Raw genomic sequence first — 19217 nt, forward strand, 5'->3', positions numbered from 1 at the left:
CCACACCTATTATATTGCTTCTGAAGACATGGATTAAACCACTGGAGTGTGGATTACTTTATGCTGCCTTTATTTGTTTTTTGGATCTTCAAAGTTCTGATCACCATTCACTTCATATCTCCGGAGCTGAGATATTCTTCTAAAAATCTTCGTTTGTGTTCTGCAGAAGTCAGTCAGTCATACACATCTGGAATGGCATGAGGGTGAGTAAATTATGAGACTTTTAATTTTTGGTTTAACCATTCCTTTGAATACTATAAAAAAAGTAATGATCAGGAAATTTGGTGTACACACCTGAGATGGTGTGTTGTGGAAAAGAGAATCAAGTACTTTGATCTGAATGTCATGGTTTAAAAAATAAGATTTGAAGGAGCAGATATGGGCAAAAACCGATTCCAAATGGAATGGATATTTAATAGGGACATTCTGGAGTGACCTAGTTATACACTTTACTGAGGGATCATTTTATTACTACTGCTATTATTATGATGACGGTGATGATAATGATTGCCATTAAGACTACTTCTATCCTACTATATGCTATTGATATATGTATGTTAATTGCGATGTATAACACTTAACATATATGTATCCATGTATGAATATAATACTTAACAGTGAATTGTCTTTGTATGTGAGGAATTGGATTATTTAGAAGACAAATGACAAGCAAGAGACAGCATTAACTTTTAGAGTGTGAGAGGAAGCCATGATATTGTGCAGTGTATATGGTTTGTCTTCGAGGTCCTCTAGTTTGTAAGACAATAGCTGAGAACCTGTGATTCTCTTTTGAAAGGTCTTTATAGATTTATAGAGTGATTATTGTAAATACCCTCTCCACTGCTCTCTTGATCTTTTTGATATAGCTATACCACATCAGCTATACTGTGACAGAACACAAAGCATACATGGATATTTATGTTTGTCTGCATAGCGCCTTATACAATATGAACATACACCGATCAGCCAAACATTAAAACCACCTGCCTAATTTTGTGCAGGTCCCCCTTGTGCCGCCAAAACTGCGCCAACCCGCATCTCAGAATAGCAGTCAGAGATGCAATTCTTCTCACCACAATTGTACAGAGCGGCTATCTGAGTTACCATAGACTTTGTCAATTCAAACCAGTCTGGCCGTTCTCTGTTGACCTCTCTCATCAATAAGGTGTTTCCATTCGCAGAACTGCCACGCACTGGATGTTTTTGGCACCATTCGGAGTAAATTCTAGGAGATCAGCAGTTACAGAAATACTCAAACCAGCCCGTCTGGCACCAACAATCATCCATGCGATTATTTAATCACCCAATCGTGTGGCAGCAGTGCAGTGCATAAAATCATGCAGATACGGGTCAGGAGCTTCAGTTAATGTTCACATCAGCCATCAGAATGGGGAAAAAATGTGATCTCAATGATTTGGACCGAGGCATGATTGTTGGTGCCAGACGGGCTGGTTTGAGTATTTCTGTAACTGCTGATCTCCTGGGATTTTCACACACAACAGTCTCTAGAGTTTACTCAGAATGGTGCCAAAAACTAAAAAACATCCAGTGAGCGACAGTTTTGTGGATGGAAATATCTTTTTTTGATGAGAGAGGTCAACAGAGAATGGCCAGATTTGTTCGAACTGACAGAGTCTACGGTAACTCAGATAATCACTCTGTACAATTGTGGTGAGAAGAATATCATCTCTGAATGTTATTCTGAGATGCGGGTTGTCGCTGTTTTGGCGGCACGAGGGGGACCTACACAATATTAGGCAGGTGGTTTTAATGTTGTGGCTGATCGGTGTATATACAATTATAAATACCTTAAATAATCCTACTTATTCAGTATAATGATATATACACAGTTAGACAACTTAAAGAAATAGATTCAAGGGGATGAATGTGTATTGTGAATTTTCTCCGGATGTTTTTTGTACATGGAGACTAGTGTACTTGGTTTTGCACACAACTCTCATCTGAAATAAACAATCATTTTCAGATGGCTGTGAAAATTATTGGCCTCCATAGCCTACATTTGGTAAAGCTGTGGTAGTGTGCAAAACCGTAGAGAGAAGAGAACACAAACTGAGACCAGAGAAGCTCAGTTGTCAGTCTCTTTTCCTCAAACATGAGATGGGTTTTGTAATCGGTTATATTGGGCATTTACTGTCTAAAGTTGGAGGTAATGGTCATCTACTCAGCAGCCTCATTCTCTGCTTGAGTTTACTTTATCACAAAACTGGAATGTTCTGGGCTCTCTGGACTTACATAGGAAGATTGAATATTTTAAAATGAATTTTTGTGTTTCATACTTTCTGGGCGAAGTTGGAAAAACAGCAGCATGTTCATAATCCATATTCAGCCTAAAATGAATATGTGGGATTTAACAAACATTGGATTTGTATCTGTTAAGACGTTTCTGTTAAGATGGGTTTATTTTTCACCTGCTTTGATAACCAGTCAAATCAGGGTTTTGAAAAAATGAAAAGGAAAAACAACAATGCCTCTTTTTGTACTGTATTTTTACATTTATTTGCTTTGTTTCTCCTTTTTCTCCCTGGTTGGAAGTGAAATATGATCACAGTGGACCAAATCTCATGAAAGTGTTTAACAATAAATAGTGTTTTAAAAAATGTGATTTAATTTACTTGAATTACCAATTAACGTTTTACTTGCTGCCTAGTTTAATACTTGTTCATTCAAGCTTCCATACAGGTGTACAGGTGTATGTATATATATATATATATATATATATATATATATATATATATATATATATATATATATATATATATATATATATGCGCTGTCGTGGGAGGTTGCTTGCTACCAAGTTCTTGGTACTCATAATAATCATGACAACAATCAGTCATGAGAGGCCCTACCAAAGTGCCTTTCAAGGAAAGTCAATCCACTCGTTAGCCATCTTTGTAACGCATCTATTTTCTATGGAGACAAGCGGCATAAAAGTACAGCTCCTATCTACGTAAATGGGGAAAGACCGAACTCTTCAAGACGGTTTGTCCTGATTACGGTCGAAAAACATATTTCAAATCAGCAGGTAAATCTGATAGCAGCTGAATCATAAATTGTGGGCCTTTAGCTCAGATCCGGCTAAAATAGCGCTTTTTGAGGCTGGTTGAGCTAATGCGCGTGCGATGTCTGTATCTAAAAAGTGATTGGCTCTTTTATCTGTAAGGCGGGACTTTCTTTCTACATCCGCCATATTGGGCGTTCCCATTTATCCCATTCATTTTGATACAAGTGGTCCGTGTTTGGCCATACTCCACCTTGAATGAATGACCTTTCACTGAGTGGCGATTTAAAAAGGCACTTTGCTAAACCACTCTTCCCGCATAGTATTTTTTTATTTATCGGAAGACGTAACGAGACGTGGTTCATGTGTTATATTGCAAATTCACAACAAAATCACGTTAGTCATTTGATAAGCAAATCTTCTAACTTTAATATTTAGAATAAACATCGCAACTCTAATATATTTTTTTTCACATTATGACCCTGAAGGCTCTTAATTATCAATATCAAACAGATGCACTGTCTATCGACCGTCTGATTGATAAACCTTAATCAATAACTATATGAAGGTATGTTAGCATCTGGTGGTTAGTATTATTACATTAAACAAAGACATAAACCTCTAACACTGACAATGGAATGTGAACAGCACTGATAGCAACGTTTAAGCTGGATTTTTACCCAACACTTTCATAACACAGACGTACGCAGATGTTTTTGATGTCTTAGATAACTCTTCTTCATTTCTATTGGCTAGCGCAGTGAATACGTACAGCTGGAATGGCCAATAAGGTAGCAGGCCTCATTGATTATTAATCAACAGGCATGAAATGTTATTCATTGGTCAAAATGACCGACCCTAGGGAAAACAAGTTAATTTGAGGCGGGACTAGTTAAGTAACTTCGTGGTTATGGGATGGACCTTGTGATTCTGACAGCGATTTAATAGTTTCAGAATTTCCTGTTGCGTGTCAAATTGTCGCGGTGACAGACTGCACGTGAAAGATAGTCCATAGAGTGGAAGCTCCAATAAAGCTGTTTTCTGTGACCAGCACTTTCCAGCTACTGTAAAAGTGATACTGTTTTGAGATGTCCACAGAAATTCCGGAAATATTCAAAGCCTTGCTTGAGTACCCCTTCTCAGTCCCATCGATTGATGACTACGGTAAGAGTTATATGGTGCATATACTGCGTACTAACTATAGCTTTAAAGTATGATACAAAAACTACAACAAATCGTAATTTGCTGTTTGTTTTCATCCCATCTGCTGGTTTCTTACAGCTGTAGAGGTTAGGGGCATATTGGAATCATTTTGTAATTTAAGGCATTTTCTACGGAATTTTTTTTCTTTTATGCAACTAAAAATTTAGTGGAAATTAATCTGTATATGTTTAAATTAGTCTGAAATGGGAAGAACTCGTACGAGATGATACACATCTAATGTCACATGTACCATTAAATTACATATTAGACGTATATTAAAGGTGCATTCAGAACTTAGAATTTAACTCCTAAAGACATGAATTGTACTTTTGCAATATATGTAGGAAATCATGACCATTCACATTAAAATGAAGACTCCAGTTATAAAAGCTTTTTTATTCTACATGGAGAGGGTCCGCGCATGTTAGAATCACATGACCAGCCGAATACTACTCGCTTAATCTCAGTAACTGTCTTGTTATTAAACACTTTCACTCAATTATTTAAGTAATCATGGCTGAATTACTACAATGGCATCTGAAACTGAAAACTATTGATTTTAAATTATGCTGCATCCAAGCCGATGACACAAAGACAAGCTGAATGCACTGCTTCAAATCCAGCGCCGATCGGTCTGCGCAGCACAACATGAAGTCGAACACACCTATAGGGAGCCCCATACTTAACCCTTTCCCTAACCCTTAGCGAGAGTGGAAGTGAAGCCCCCTTTTGGAGTAACCCCGCCCTCTTTTGGAGATTCCGCCCCCATTTTGAGATCTCCGACCTGCAGCTATACCTACTTGGTTCCCTTATGGCCCAGTACATTTGACATTGCGTTTATTAACGCATATGGGGAGTGCCTTCTTACACGACCTAGTTGAAACCTCTCTACAATAACACCAATTTACTAATATTGGCTATGGTGTTTGAGCCCCGCCTGTTTTGGCGCGAAAGTTTTTTCGCTATAAAAACAGGTGCACAAACACCATTTCCTCAGAATTTCTTCCTTCAAGACAGCGATCATCTCTTGTCTAGAAGCCTTTTACCTTCGGCATCAATATACACGAGTCAGCGGGCGGAATCTTCGCGGGAAAACTTTCCGCTCCCCTGCAGTGCTCCGGCGAACATCACACCGCCTCGCCGGTTGACGCTTCGCTGGTGAACGGGCCTCAGCATCCTGATTCCCCGCAGCGCTTCGGCAGGTGTTGTGTATCCTTACAAGCAATTGTATATTGTGTGATATATATTTATATTTATATTCATTTATATATTTATATATCTAAAAGTGTCACTTACGTGTTTGCGTCTTTTTTAAGATGTCGTCCCGTAAGTGTTCCTTGTGTGAGAGGCACCTCCTGCCGTCAGATCAGCATGAGATCTGCGTTTACTGTCTGGGCCGCGCCCACGCAGAGACAGCTTTCATGGAGACAGACTGTCCTCACTGTGAGGGCATGAGTCTCAAGATGCTTCGCTCGTGAATCACCCTCGTTCTGAGGGACGATTCAGCCTCACGCGCCCTCCCACTCGCCTCTTCTGTGATACCCGAGGATTCACACAAGGAGGCACGGCAGGGATGTGAGGTCGAGCAGGATGACTTTGAGGTGGTCCTCGTGGTGGCACACGCACCGAGAGCCCCTCAATCCTCCAAAGCGCATGTTTTCCGATACGCTATGTGCAAGACGATCTCCGACCTTCTGAAAGAGCGGGCGGCCTTGTCTCGTGCAGCAGTTCTGACGCTGGGGATGATAATAACGAAGTCATGTCTCTCGCTACATCAGGCGAGTGGTCAGTGGATGATGCAGCCGGCCCTCACCCCAGCGAGGGAGAGGAACATGCACGCACCACTGACAGGGAGATGCTCTGCGTCCTTACAAGGGCGGTCGAAGAACTTCACCTTGAATGGTCTCCCCTAGAGGAACCTGAATAGTCTCGCCTCGATAAATGGTTCCTGCAGTCCGGACGCCGTGAAACAGCAGTGTCCCGCAAATCTGCCCTGTTCTTCCCTGAAGTTCATAACGATCTATCTAAGTCCTGGCACGTACCCTTCTTGGTGCGCTTGTGCAGTAAAGCCCGACTAAAAGGCCCATACCTGCTGCCTCACCGGGATCTGCATATCAGCACTCGCAACAAAAGCGCTCCTGACGGGCACAACCCTTTGAAGCGGAAAGCAGAGCCCGTGGTTCCATCCGGGTCTGCTCCAAGAAAGGCTCAGTTGGAGACACAAAACACTGTTCCCCATCTCCCCACTACTGTTTGCCGGGAAAGGAATATTGTTGTTCACAATATTGTTCAAAATGTTGTTTTTGTATCTTGCACTCAAATGCAATAAAAAATGCAATAAATGCAAAAAAGAATACAGCATTCGTTGCAAATGCACAAAATGTTCACACATTCTCAATAAAGAGCCTTTTTCCTCTTCAAAACACACATTATGCGCAACTGCTTCCCTATTGTAAGTGACGCATTACATCATACGGTAAACAAACCAAATTGCCCTCTGTCACGTTACGCGGACACGTGGCAAGCCCTAACGGGTATTTCAGAATGGGTGCAAAAAAGGATCGAACATGGTTATACGATCCAATTTGCATGCCGGCCACCCCGTTTCAACGGCGTTCTGTCTTCCGAAGACGCACCAGTCAACACCCGTAGACGCGCCAGTCAGAGCTGAAATACACAATCTCCTTGTGAAAAACCCGATAGAGATTGTGCAGGGTTTTATTGCCGTTATTTTCGTTCCGAGCGTGTTCACGCCATTCTACAGTGTCTGTCTTGGTTCAAACTGGGGAGAACACTTCCACTGAAGCTGTTTCAGAAAGCATTGGGATTTATGGCGGTGGCATCTCTTAGGTCTCTTACACAAAGATGCGCCGTGTGCCACGACGTGCTTGGCGCCAAGGGCGCATGCGCATCAATATATCCTGCCACTGTATACTTGCTTTAGCACCATGGATAGCTCCTGTGTTTTACCAGCGTGGTGTCGCGCTGGGGCAGGTTGTCACGTGGCGCCTAGAGCTATCGGCTGTACTTCTAGCCTTAAAGGCTTTTCAGTCAGAAATAGCAAACTGTCATGTCCTGGTTTGCTCAGACAACATGACAGTTGTGGCATATATAAACCGCCAAGGTAGAATTCAGGAGGCTTCATCCTCATATTTGTTTTGTTTGTTTGTTTGTTTGTTTATTTGTTTTTATTTATTTAATCCCCTTTTCTCCCAAATAGGAATGCCCAATTCCCACTACTTAGTAGGTCATCATGGTGGCACGGTTACTCACCTCAATCTGGGTGGCGGAGGACAAGTCTCAGCTGCCTCCGCTTCTTAGACCGTCAATCCACGCATTTTATCATGTGGCTTGTCATGCATGACACCGCTGAGACTCCGCATGTGGAGGCTCATGCTACTCTCTGCAATCCACACAACTTATTACACGCCCCATTGAGAGCGAGAACCACTAATCACAACCACGAGGAGGTTACCCCATGTGACTCTACCCTCCCTAACAACCGGGCCAATTTGGTTGCTTAGAAGACCTGGCTGTAGTCACTCAGCACTCCAGGGGTGGTAGTCAGCTGAGGTACCCAGGCCCATCCTCAAACTGTATTGAGGATTTGGGAAATATTCAGCAAAGCAGAAATCGATCTATTTGCCTCAGTGAAGAATACCCACTGTCCCTCTGGTACTCGAAGTCCCAAACCCCGCTGGGAGCGGGTGCAATGGCACACAAATGGCCGGCGAAATGCAAATATGCATTTCCCCTGATACGCCTGATTCACTCTTGTCATATGTAAAATCTGAGAGGACAAGGAAACGATTCTATTAGTTGCACCGAAATGGCCCAACCAGCCATGGTTTCCGGAAATGATAGAGATGCTGTACAGCTCACCATGGGAAATACAGCTGAGGAGGGATCTCCTCCCTCAGGCACAATACATATTTTGGCATCCCCAGCCCCAGATGTGGAACCTGCATGTGTGGCCCCTGAACAGAGTGCGCTAGACGCACCAGAACTAACGCGTTCAGTCAAGAACACCATTTTACAGGCCAGAAAGCCATCCACGAGATGCCTCTACGCACTAAAATGGAAGGTGTCCACTGATTGGTGTCTCTCACATGGCAAAGACCCAGTAAACTGCCCCATACATGAAATTCTCATATTTATTCAAGAGCGATTAGACGCAGGACTCACCCCGTCAATGCTCAAAGTGTATGTGGCAACTATATCTATATTGCCCTGGCTTATGAGTCGCAAAGTAAGACTTGCCCATTTGGTGTTAAATCACACTCCACTAGAAGCATGGCCTCCTCATGGGCATGGATGAATGGTGTGTCCTTACAAGACATATGTTTTGCAGCAGGATGGTCTTCTCAAAACACATTCGCAAGGTTTTACAACCTAGACATAACGTCACTTTCTTCACAAGTCCTCTCTGTTTAGAGCGCTTCCTATTTAATTGGCTATATATATATTTACACTTATGCTCCTCCCTTTAAGGACGAGCTCCCCATCTTTTACACAACCGCCTGCATTAGGCTGTTGTAATTTACCGTAAGTCACAAGCACTTACATTATAAACAAACTCCCTTCCCGACTGGGTTCGTGAAGGAGTTAATTCATACTGTATGACTATAGTTCATATATTCATTCTGAGTGCTCCGCTCCTGGCCCAACACGAGAGTCACTCACTGCGGCATACTCTTGTTGGTCTGGGAGGTTATGTCGTGTAGTGTGGTGTGATTGGATTCTGTTCCTCTGTTCCTCCTATGCATTAATAAATGTCAAGTGTACGGAGTCGAAAGGGAATGTCTTGGTTCCGTATGTTACCTCGGTTCCCTGAGATGAAGGGAACGAGGCATTGCAAACGTTAGCCGCACTACAAGACTCAGAGTTCTTGAGGTACAAGCGATGCGCTCCTTGTTCTTATTCAGAAATTCTGAGGAAATGGTGTTTGCACCTGTTTTTATAGCGGACAGTTTCACGCCAAAACAGGCGGGGCTCAAACACCATTTAGAATATTGGCATTATTGTAGAGAGGTTTCAACTAGGTCGTGTAAGAAGGTGCAATGTCTCGTTCCCTTCTTCACAGGGAACTGAGGTTACATACATAACCGAGCCGTTTTGATGCACTAATAATAACTTTTGTCTATAAAACTAGCGTCATAAATATTTTCTTGGGAAACTAGCCTTTTTATACATTTCTTGCATTAGTAACAGGGGGTTGGATATTTAGAGGTACCACCAAGCATGTGGGTAATGTGAGAAGTCACGCATGTATGCATTTGTGGGAAGAAATGCAACACCATGGAGGAACATTATGTTCAATGGATGGATTTGGATATGAAATGTAAAACCTATTGTAAATGATACATCACTGTCTGTAAAGACCCACTTACATTGAACATAAACCTATGCACCACCATGTATTTACTAATATAATGCACATTAAAATCATGTTTCAAAACCTCCAAAGCTTTCTGATCTAAGGGGTGAATGTTTACAGTTCAGAATGTTTACATGCATTTGAACTAAAATCGACTTGCAATGAACTGAAATTTTTTTTTATTTTTATTTTTTATTTTTTAAACAAATCCTCTAAGTCATGCTGTAATTGAGTTTGTGCAGATTAGTTTTTTGTATTTGATGTTTTTTCATTTATTTATTTGACAGGCAAACCAGGACTGCTATTTTATAGGTCATGACCTACATCCTCTTAGATGTTTCGTTTATTGAACCACCTTGAACAAAATTAGAATAAAATATAGTTGCATTTTAAGAGCAAACCATACTGAACAGAAGGCCATTTGTAATGCATCTGTAGGGTAGGCTACATATTGCTTATATGCAATGAATATTATAATAAACTACACTAGATGAGACGTCAAATGTGACTGAATGCAATGCATAAAGTGCATAGCACCCGTCGCAAACCCAAGGGAAGGAAACCATGTTCCTTATCCTGAAACATATAGGCATATTTCTATACATTTGCTGCTTCGTGATTGGTCTTTAAGCACACTGAGTGCGTCGTGACTGCACGTGTGAGGCCATGTGCCAACAGATCTACTATAGACTACTTGGGAGACGGGTACACGGGTTATTCTCCATCGAGACATGAGTAAATTAAGTGCAATGACAAAGCATGCTACTGTTTTTACCGCAAACATTGTTTTGTTATTAGTATTGAATAAGTTGACTATTCAGGAAAAAGTGAGCTTGAAGGTTATCCATATATACACCTAGGTAGACAGTTTGAGTTGATTTGGAATATGTAAATTACCGAATCTTATAGTTTTCTTATAGTCATAGAAGTTTAAGATTTTTCCGAAGCATAAAATGGCTAAAATGTGAAATCCAACAGAGTCTATATATTCATATGGGTCTTGTGGCACGTTTTCGCATACATTAGTTGAAACATATATATAACTGCTTTAACCGACCAATTAGAAGTCGCTATTGAAGGTAACGTCCCTTTACATTACGCACTGCCACGCCTCTGTATGGCTGCGTCTATTGCATTATTCATGAGCGGGGAGCACTATTAACCAATCAGAATCCAAGAACTGTTTTTTTTTTTCTAAAGAAGGGGTGTGGTTTATATGAATATTATTTCCCTGTTCCATAGCAAACTGGACCACTGGGTCAAGCACAGAACAGATGCGAGGAAGGTGTTGACTGGCGAGGTGATATCAATTACCAATTTGTACGTTTTTGAAAAAACTCGACACACTGAAACATTTTTCTTGACTAGACTTGTCATTGCCGCTTTTCCCCTAAAGTTACGGTGTTCTCACACTCTGCACGAAAGCCTCGATAGAAATTACCATGGAGCCTATTTCCGTCACGGTGGACGCGGGGAATGGTACGCCGGTTTCTTTCCCAGTGGTCTTAAAGAATATAATGGAAATTCCCCCACCGAATCTTCTCGAAGGCGATGACGGTAAGTGTTTTTGCACCGCACGTGTCTTGGCAGCCTGCGGTCACACTGTTGACGCATGCATCCTATATGTTAACAATCGTTTCCTCTTTATGTAAATACAAACGTGTTTTCGCGTTATTTATAACTTGCTCCGAGACGCGTGATGTCTAAGAGTTGCAAGCTCGAACATCTGGATGGAACTGTGACAACTCATTTTTTGTCTTATTCCAACAAGTAATAGGAGTTTAAAATCTAATTTCACCATTAATAGTGTTTTGGGAATATTGTTAACATTATTTCCTTAGATAAAGGTGCTTCGTCTCCCATTCTAGATGTTTCGTGCAGCCTTTTTGCAAACACTGTTCTTGATAGGCGCTCTGTCTGATGAAAAACGACCGGACAGCTAAGAAGTTAAAGAAATATTCCGGGGTCAATACAGTTAAGCTCAATCAACAGCATGTGTGCCATAATATTGATTACCACGTAAATTAATTTTGATTTGGCACTCCTTTAAAAAAATAAAAAATAATTAAAAATCTGGGTTACACTAAGGCACTTACAATGGAAGTGAATGGGATCAATCTGTAAACTTAAAATACTGTTTTAAAAGTATAGCCACAAAACATAAACAATATGCATGTTAACATGATTTTTGTGTTTGATAAAATCACTAACCTTTTCTCTGTGAAGTTATATCCAATTTCACAACTTCGTTGCCACGACGAGCCCTAAAATTACTTTAAAAATGATAGTTTTAAATTATTTTACAGCTCAAATATTACATTATTATTTTAACAGAAGAATTAATGTAAGTGCTTTTATATTTAAATTATAAACTGCACATTTCTGACTTTAAATCCTCCAAAATTTGGCCCCATTCACTTCCATTGTAAGTGCCTCACTGTAACCTCAAATTTATTTATTTATTTATTTATTTATTTTTTTTAAATCAGTAACAAGACGAAATTACTTTTTGTGGTAATCAGAATCAACTTTATTGCCAAGTATGCTTACACATACAAGGAATTTGTCTTGATGACAGGAGCTTCCAGTACACAACAATACAAAAACAATACAAAAACAGCAACAAGGCATAGATAATAATATTTTTTTTAAAAAATAATTATACACATATGTACATGCACACACATACATACATACATACATTCATACACACATACGTAGAGCTAATACAAATCTGTTAAGTGCAAATTTTTATTTATTTTAATTTTTTTTTTCCAGAGGAATGAAATGGCAGAAGAGGTTGGATGTGTTAGATAAATATAAAAAAAAGACTAGGGTTAGGGTTAATCAACATTATGCCACAAATGCTGTCGATTGAGCTTAACTTGTATTGAACCCCAAATATTCCTTTAACTTATACAAAGATTAGGAACTGAATTAAATACTTTGTCTAACACTGTTTGTTTATTATGGTACATTTATATTGCAGAAAATGACAAAGAGAAGCTCTTGGGAGAGGGTGTGGACTCTGAAGGGGTCAGTGGAATGGGGCCATCAGCTGCCTTAACACCTGCCATCTGGGATAAGACCATTCCCTATGATGGCGAATCTTTTCATCTGGAATACATGGATCTGGAAGAATTTTTTATGGAGAATGGCATTTCTGGAACAGGGGATGAGGGTCAGCAAAAGAGTGTTGCAAAGGAAAACTCGACTGAAAAGCTATCCACAACCCCTACAATGAAGACTACCCCAGCAGCCCCGGTCTCTCTCATGCCTGTCATGGAACTGGATCAATGTGAGGAGGAAGTGGTCACGATCATAACATCGAGTTCTGGCTCAACAGACACTGAATCAGGTCAGTAGTGAGAAGAGAACACAGTGTACTCTCTTTTTCAACCCTAAATAAATCATGTGGTCAATTCTTGATTGCTCCATCAAGATGCAAAAACAAGTATAAAACAATTTTTAAAGAGATAAATATTTGCAAGTAACAAAACGGGCACTATATTTATACTGAATTTCATTAAGATTTACTAATTCAGCTTTTAAACACAGACAAGGACCGTGTGACGCCAGATCCCATTAATCCAGATGATATTGAGGTAGAAGTCAACTTCCAGCCAGATCCCACAGACCTCGTGCTTTCCAGTGTACCTGGAGGTGAACTGTTTAATCCCCGTAAACATCGCTTTTCTGAGGAAGAACTGAAACCACAGCCAATGATCAAGAAAGCCAAGAAAATATTTGTTCCTGATGAGCAGAAGGTAAGTACACTGTCACACCCTGAATTTGAGTCAACACAAAATACTGCTTTGTATTATGTAGCAATATACATGCCTTTGATCAAAAAGCCAAGAAAGTTTTTGTGCCTGAGGCCCAGAAGTAGGACTTCACAATTAATCGTAAGCACAGTAAAATTATGATATGAGCATGTGCAGTTTCTAAACCGCAGCAAGCTGCAATGTTATTATTACTATTTTTTATTTATTTCAGAATTCCTTATTCTGATTTGTGCACATCTAGCACACTCACAAGATCTCACTAATCAGAAAGCAGTGTTCACAATTCAAATCACAATCATAATATTTATCCAAAAAATCACGATGTGATCTTTTTTTGCCCATATTGCACAGCCCTACCCAAAGGTAATTATACTGTTATAGTCTAAATTGCACGAAATGTTAACTTATTTGGTGTTGTACAATTTTAGAACCAGACCTTTAAAATATGTACAGAGATGTTAAAAGCAATAAAGTGTAGGGATGGGAATAGGAATTTTACCATTCTGGTTCCGATTTCTCTTCTTTCAGTACTTTTGAGGAAGAATTGTTTGGAAATAAGAAATGCAATTCTTATTGCATTTACTGCACTCAGAAGCCTGTTGACAAATTATGAGATCATTTCAGATTTCCACAGAGTAGGTATAACAAATCAGAAATAAATATAATACAGTTCTTGCATAAGGCATGTTTGCATACTTTATAGAGGCATACATGCAATACATTACCATTTAATAAATAAAAGTTATAAACAAACAAGAAATGTGATCACATTTATATTATTATATATGATATTTCATTCATTCAATTCTTTTAGAAAATTTAACTATTTACCAGGGTTTTCCATTTGCCAGTAATTACCAGTTTTTGCCCATTAAAATGTCCTATTGTCTGACAAATTCAAACATCGTCAGGCACAAAGTCCGGTGAAAATATTAATGCGACGAGTCAGCAACTCCTTTAGTTGATGCCACAAATGTACAGTGTGACACCATCCCAATGATGACAGTGCTTTGCTGCCACGGAGGTTTAAACTTATCGAAGTTTGTGGAGTCCTAATCCGCGACTACAGAGCGTTGTATCCCGCACACTGGCAAAAGCAGCTTGCGTTCCCATCTTGTGTGCTTGCATTGAGAAGCTTCTCACTTCAGAATCACATCAAAACATCCTTGCGATGCTGTCTTCTGGAGAGAAGGACACCAGGCTTATGTGCATCTCAAGTAAGGGACATATTTGACTTCACTTTGGCAGCAAAAGATTTTGTGCAATAAAAAAATTGGAGGAAAATAGTCATAAAGATAATGAGCCAAGGAGAAATTATATGACATAACCTAAAGATTTATAAACAAAAAGATATGTGGCAAATTGCAGTTTAGTTGTTTTGTTTTGCACACATTGTTGAATTTTTTTTCCATGACAGCCGTTTTTATATTTTTTTATTTTTTATGAAAAAGCAGCTATAATGAACAAACGATTATCGTTCATTTTACTTGATTGGCAAACTTTATCATTCTCGGACACATTGGCCGACACCCAAATTTCTTAGCGGAAACTCTGGCATTTACATAAAAAAAACTGTACTTAATACTTGTGAGACTTCAACAGTTCTTATTTCATTTAGAGTTGTACATTCATAACTTGCGCATTAGTATAAGATCACTTATCTCTGACGGATAAGTGTTTTTGAATTACTAAAAGGAATTGGCTCACAAGAGTCATTCGTTCGGGAATCGGAATACACTGGGTGTGCTGAATGTTTTACGCTGTAGATTCAGTAGGAGCTGCGACATCGCTGCGATGCCTCTGAAATGCGCTGCAGGAAGCACTGTCTAAGTATGTTAGGACAGTGTACAGAACCATTAACGGAACCTAAAGTCATAAATCAAACATTTCCAGCATTTTATTAAAATGGTCCCAACCGTAATAAAGTGTCTTCTCGGAACAGCACAGAAAAAGAAAATGTCCTCAATATTTATTTCTTCCTTCACTATCTCAGGATGAGAAATACTGGCAGCGGAGGAATAAGAATAATATTGCAGCCAAACGTTCACGGGAGGCCAGGCGCCTGAAGGAGAACCAGATCACAGTACGAGCAGCCTTTCTGGAGCGAGAGAACACCGCACTGAGGCTGGAAGTGGCTGAGCTGCGCAAGGATTTTGGGCGAAGCAAGAATGTTGTGGCCCGCTACGAAGCCAAATACGGACCACTGTAAGGAACAGTTGTGGTGAAAGCTCACTTCAGCACATAGACAGTTTTCATATAAAAACAAAAATCAGCACTGGCATTCTCCTGCTCTAAAAGTAACTGTTAAATGTGAAGTAATACACTTTTACTCTTGCGGTGATTTAACCAACCTTTTCTCTTCTTTTTCAAGTGGACCAGCTGAAGACCTCTAAACAATTATTGATTTATTTGCATTGTTGAAAAGCAATAAATGAATAATGGTATAGAATATGGAGGGCTAAATAGTAAGGGTATTTAAAAGAAGATGATGGAGGAGAAGATGGGAGATAAGTGAATGAATGATTCAATCAGTAGAGCTAGGTTATATTTATATGCTTATACTGATGAATCCTGTCAAATACTCGTATCATTTAAGCTTGCCTTCAATGCAACTGCATACACAATATATCTGATTTAACTTTTAAGTGCTTTTTTGTAGCGCACCAGTTTTGAAAATGTTCTTACCCCCCTTTTTTTTAAACTATATATATGGTGAGTTTTAGGGGATAATCTGTATTGAAGTCATGGTCACTGTTTTTTTTTTTTTGTTGTTTTTTTTTTTACAGGTGTGTATAAAAATGACTAGTACTGACTTCAATACTCTCTTCTATATTAACGTTTTGTTTTGGGGGTTTTTTTTGTCCTTGACTTTTCCGAAATATTGCATTAATTCTAAGAATTCTTTTGGAACGTTTGGTACAGTGTACCACACAGTGGTACATTTTTTTGCTGCAACAGTAGTGAAAATGTTGTCATTATTCAAATAAGGTGAGAATGTATCACATTATATTCTACGTTGATCAGTGCAGACGTCCTAAATTGTAAACAGGAATTGTAAATTTACCATGTTTTTGTGCTGCAAAAATTGTCAATGTTTGTCTGTCATCAAGTACTACAGTTCAGCAGAACATTTAGTGATGATATGTGCATCATATTTCTGCAAAACTTTAAAAAATATAAACATTTATAGTATTTTATAGTCTTTAAGATCAGTAGTAGTATAACATCTCATTGAAAATTTTGTTATCTGCTCTTCGAGCTCTTGGCATTGCCTAAAAACATACATCATGTTTACTACACAATGGAAGCTCACACTATCCATCGAGGTCCAGAAATAAAACTCTGTACATGTGACTGATCTTTTTCTCTCTGCTCAGAACTGAGCTAAACAAATAAGTGCTGGTATAGAAAGGAGCTTTTTTTTCTTATTCATGTGCATCATATATACATACATTTTTTATTTTTATTTTTTTTTTTTTCAGCTAACTTCAAATATTTTACAAAAATAAGTCTATGGATTCACATGGGCAGTGTGAACCAGACAACTCTTAACTCAGTCAACATGGATCCGTAAGTGTCTTTAGCTCTTTAACTCGAACCTCTTGTAAAGCAATCAACATTGGCTTGCAAATTTACTGTACTGTTGGTCACTTCTCCTTGAGCTTCCTTTCTGAAGAGAGAGGGAAAGATGAGAAAATATGATCAAATGGGGCTTGATGGCTGGTTTGAAAGAATTTTTGTTGCTTTTATGTCTTTGCTGTTCCATGTTGTACATATAATTAAAGAACTCAATGTGTCTTGCCTATGCATCATTTTTAACCTACTAACAGTATTTAAATTCTTTGACACTTAAGAGAATTATAACCAACTGAATCTCCAGTTTCAGATGTGAGAGGATTGTTGTGTAACACAGACAGATGCCAAAAAAGTTGCATAACACAAAGAGGGAGGAGCTAAAGAAGGCAGTGTGAAATGCAAACTGATTTGACCCAAATAAATTCCAGTCTTTTTTAAGGTAGAGGTGAGTTGCAGTGACAGCCACAAAATATAACAAACATTTAAATAAATGTCAGAATTAAACACTGGACACTTTTATCCATACCGAGTGCAAATGCGAGATAACAGGGTGTGACCTCTCCAGTTAGTTTAAAAGAAAGGCTTTGCAATGGTGAAATAGGGGCAAGAATTTCCTGTTCATTAGAAATAAAAAATTCATCGGCAAAGCCGTCTGGCCCCGGAGCCTTGCCTTTAGGCAAGCCCTTAATTACCTCGCCAATCTCCAAGGTTATCTCATAATTTTTTTTGCTCAGTCGTCAGTTCAGGAAGTTCTAATGGTTCACAAAGTTTCTATTATCTTCATCAGTAGACGAAGACGTGGAACTATAAAGATCAAGATAGAATTCTTTAAAAGCATTATTAATATCAATGGCCGAGGTAAAAATAAACAACCAGCAGATTTCACTGAGGGAATAGTAGAAAAAGACTCTCTCTGCTTTATATATCTAGCCAAAAGCCTCCCTGCTTTGTCCCCTGACTCAAAGTATGACTGTCTTGTCCTGAATAGCCAAAACTCCAGATTCCGCGACAAAATAGTATTATATCTGTATTTCAATCGGGTCAATTCTCTGAGGCCATCAGACGACATTTGGCGCTTCATCTCTGCCTCTGCATTTTTAATATTTCCTTCCAACTCCACGAGTTCTCGTGCTTTGGATTTTTTGATGAATGAGGCATACTATATGATCCGACCCCTAAGAACCGCCTTAAGTGCCTCCCAAGCCACGCCCACAGAGGATACCGAGGACCAGTTGATACCCATAAAAACATTGATTTAAGTCTTTAACATTTGTTGGAATTCGGGATTTTGCATAAGCGATACATTAAGGCACCAACTATATGATTTCCTTTTCTCCATATGTGGTAACACCTCTAAACTCACCAGGGTGTGATCTGAGACTAAACTGTTTCCAATTGAGCAATCAACAACAGATGAAATGAGGGACTTAGATATAATAATAATAAAACTATTCTAGAATAAATCTTATGGACTGATGAAAAAAATGTATAGTCCCTACCGGATGGGTTCTAAAGTCTCCAAATATCTATAAGACCAAGATTTTTACACATCCTGTGAAGCATCGGTGTTGCTCTAGGGGGCTTACACACTTTTGCTTCACTATGATCAAGGACTGAGTCCATCAAAAGATTAAAGTTTCCTCCCAAAATTATATCATGAGGGGTGCCATCGGTTTGCAAGATCCCTTCAAGATCTATAAAAAAAAAGCCCTGATCATCAGCGTTAGGTGCGTAAATATTAGCCAAAATCAACCTTTGCCCCTGAATTTCTGCTAAAACTATAATGACTCTTCCTAATTTATCTTTAATCTGTTTAAGACATTTGAATTGTAGATGTTTACTTATCAGTGTAATGACTCCCCAGCTCTTACTTGAGCCAGCACTAAAGAAAACATGTCCACCCCATATCTTCCCAAATTTTTCAGCTTCCTGCGGGGAGAGATGTGTTTCTTGAAGAAACACTATATCATATTTCTTATGTTTAAGAAAAGAAATAACCTTCCTTCTTTTTATGGGGTGCCCCAACCCATTCACATTCCATGTGGAGAGAGACAATCCACTCATATTAACAACTGACATTTTGACATATTAGAAAAAATAGATTGTGTGTCAAAAATAGAATTATAAAGACCACATTCCAACATTAGTGCAACAATCAAACCCCAAAGTTCCCCCCGAACCAAATAAACAGAAAAAGAAAAACATGTGCATTAACCCCTGCGCAAGACAGCGCCAACCGACGTCCATCCCTCTA

The 19217-nt window shown here is 39.2% G+C and overlaps 2 protein-coding genes across 4 annotated transcripts in view; both read left to right on the forward strand.

Moving 5' to 3' along the window:
* The window catches only part of LOC127422966 (zinc finger CCCH domain-containing protein 7B-like), a 43364-nt gene extending 32315 nt beyond the window's left edge, over window positions 1–11049 (forward strand). For all 3 annotated transcript variants that reach the window (XM_051666896.1, XM_051666899.1, XM_051666898.1), the window contains one exon: window positions 10845–11049. The gene's annotated coding sequence lies outside the window, so the exon portion shown is untranslated. The remainder of the gene's footprint in view (window positions 1–10844) is intronic.
* Window positions 3970–17183, forward strand: LOC127422967 (thyrotroph embryonic factor-like). The gene is made up of 5 exons (XM_051666900.1): window positions 3970–4186; window positions 12592–12960; window positions 13161–13369; window positions 15381–15592; window positions 15759–17183. The coding sequence occupies exons 1-5, from the start codon at window positions 4111–4113 to the stop codon at window positions 15778–15780; spliced, it is 888 nt and encodes a 295-aa protein (XP_051522860.1). The 5' UTR covers window positions 3970–4110; the 3' UTR covers window positions 15781–17183.
* Window positions 17184–19217: the final 2034 nt, after the last annotated feature.

Source organism: Myxocyprinus asiaticus, chromosome 32 (genome assembly GCF_019703515.2).
Source record: "Myxocyprinus asiaticus isolate MX2 ecotype Aquarium Trade chromosome 32, UBuf_Myxa_2, whole genome shotgun sequence".
Lineage (NCBI taxonomy): Eukaryota > Metazoa > Chordata > Actinopteri > Cypriniformes > Catostomidae > Myxocyprinus > Myxocyprinus asiaticus.

Excerpts from the sequence above, each read along its gene's own strand:
- LOC127422967 (XM_051666900.1), top strand. The coding sequence starts at position 4,111 with ATGTCCACAGAAATTCCGGAAATATTCAAAGCCTTGCTTGAGTACCCC. Across the intron at positions 12,961-13,160 it reads CTCAACAGACACTGAATCAG|ACAAGGACCGTGTGACGCCA; the intron begins GTCAGTAGTGAG and ends TTTTAAACACAG. Across the intron at positions 15,593-15,758 it reads GAAGCCAAATACGGACCACT|TGGACCAGCTGAAGACCTCT; the intron begins GTAAGGAACAGT and ends TTCTTTTTCAAG.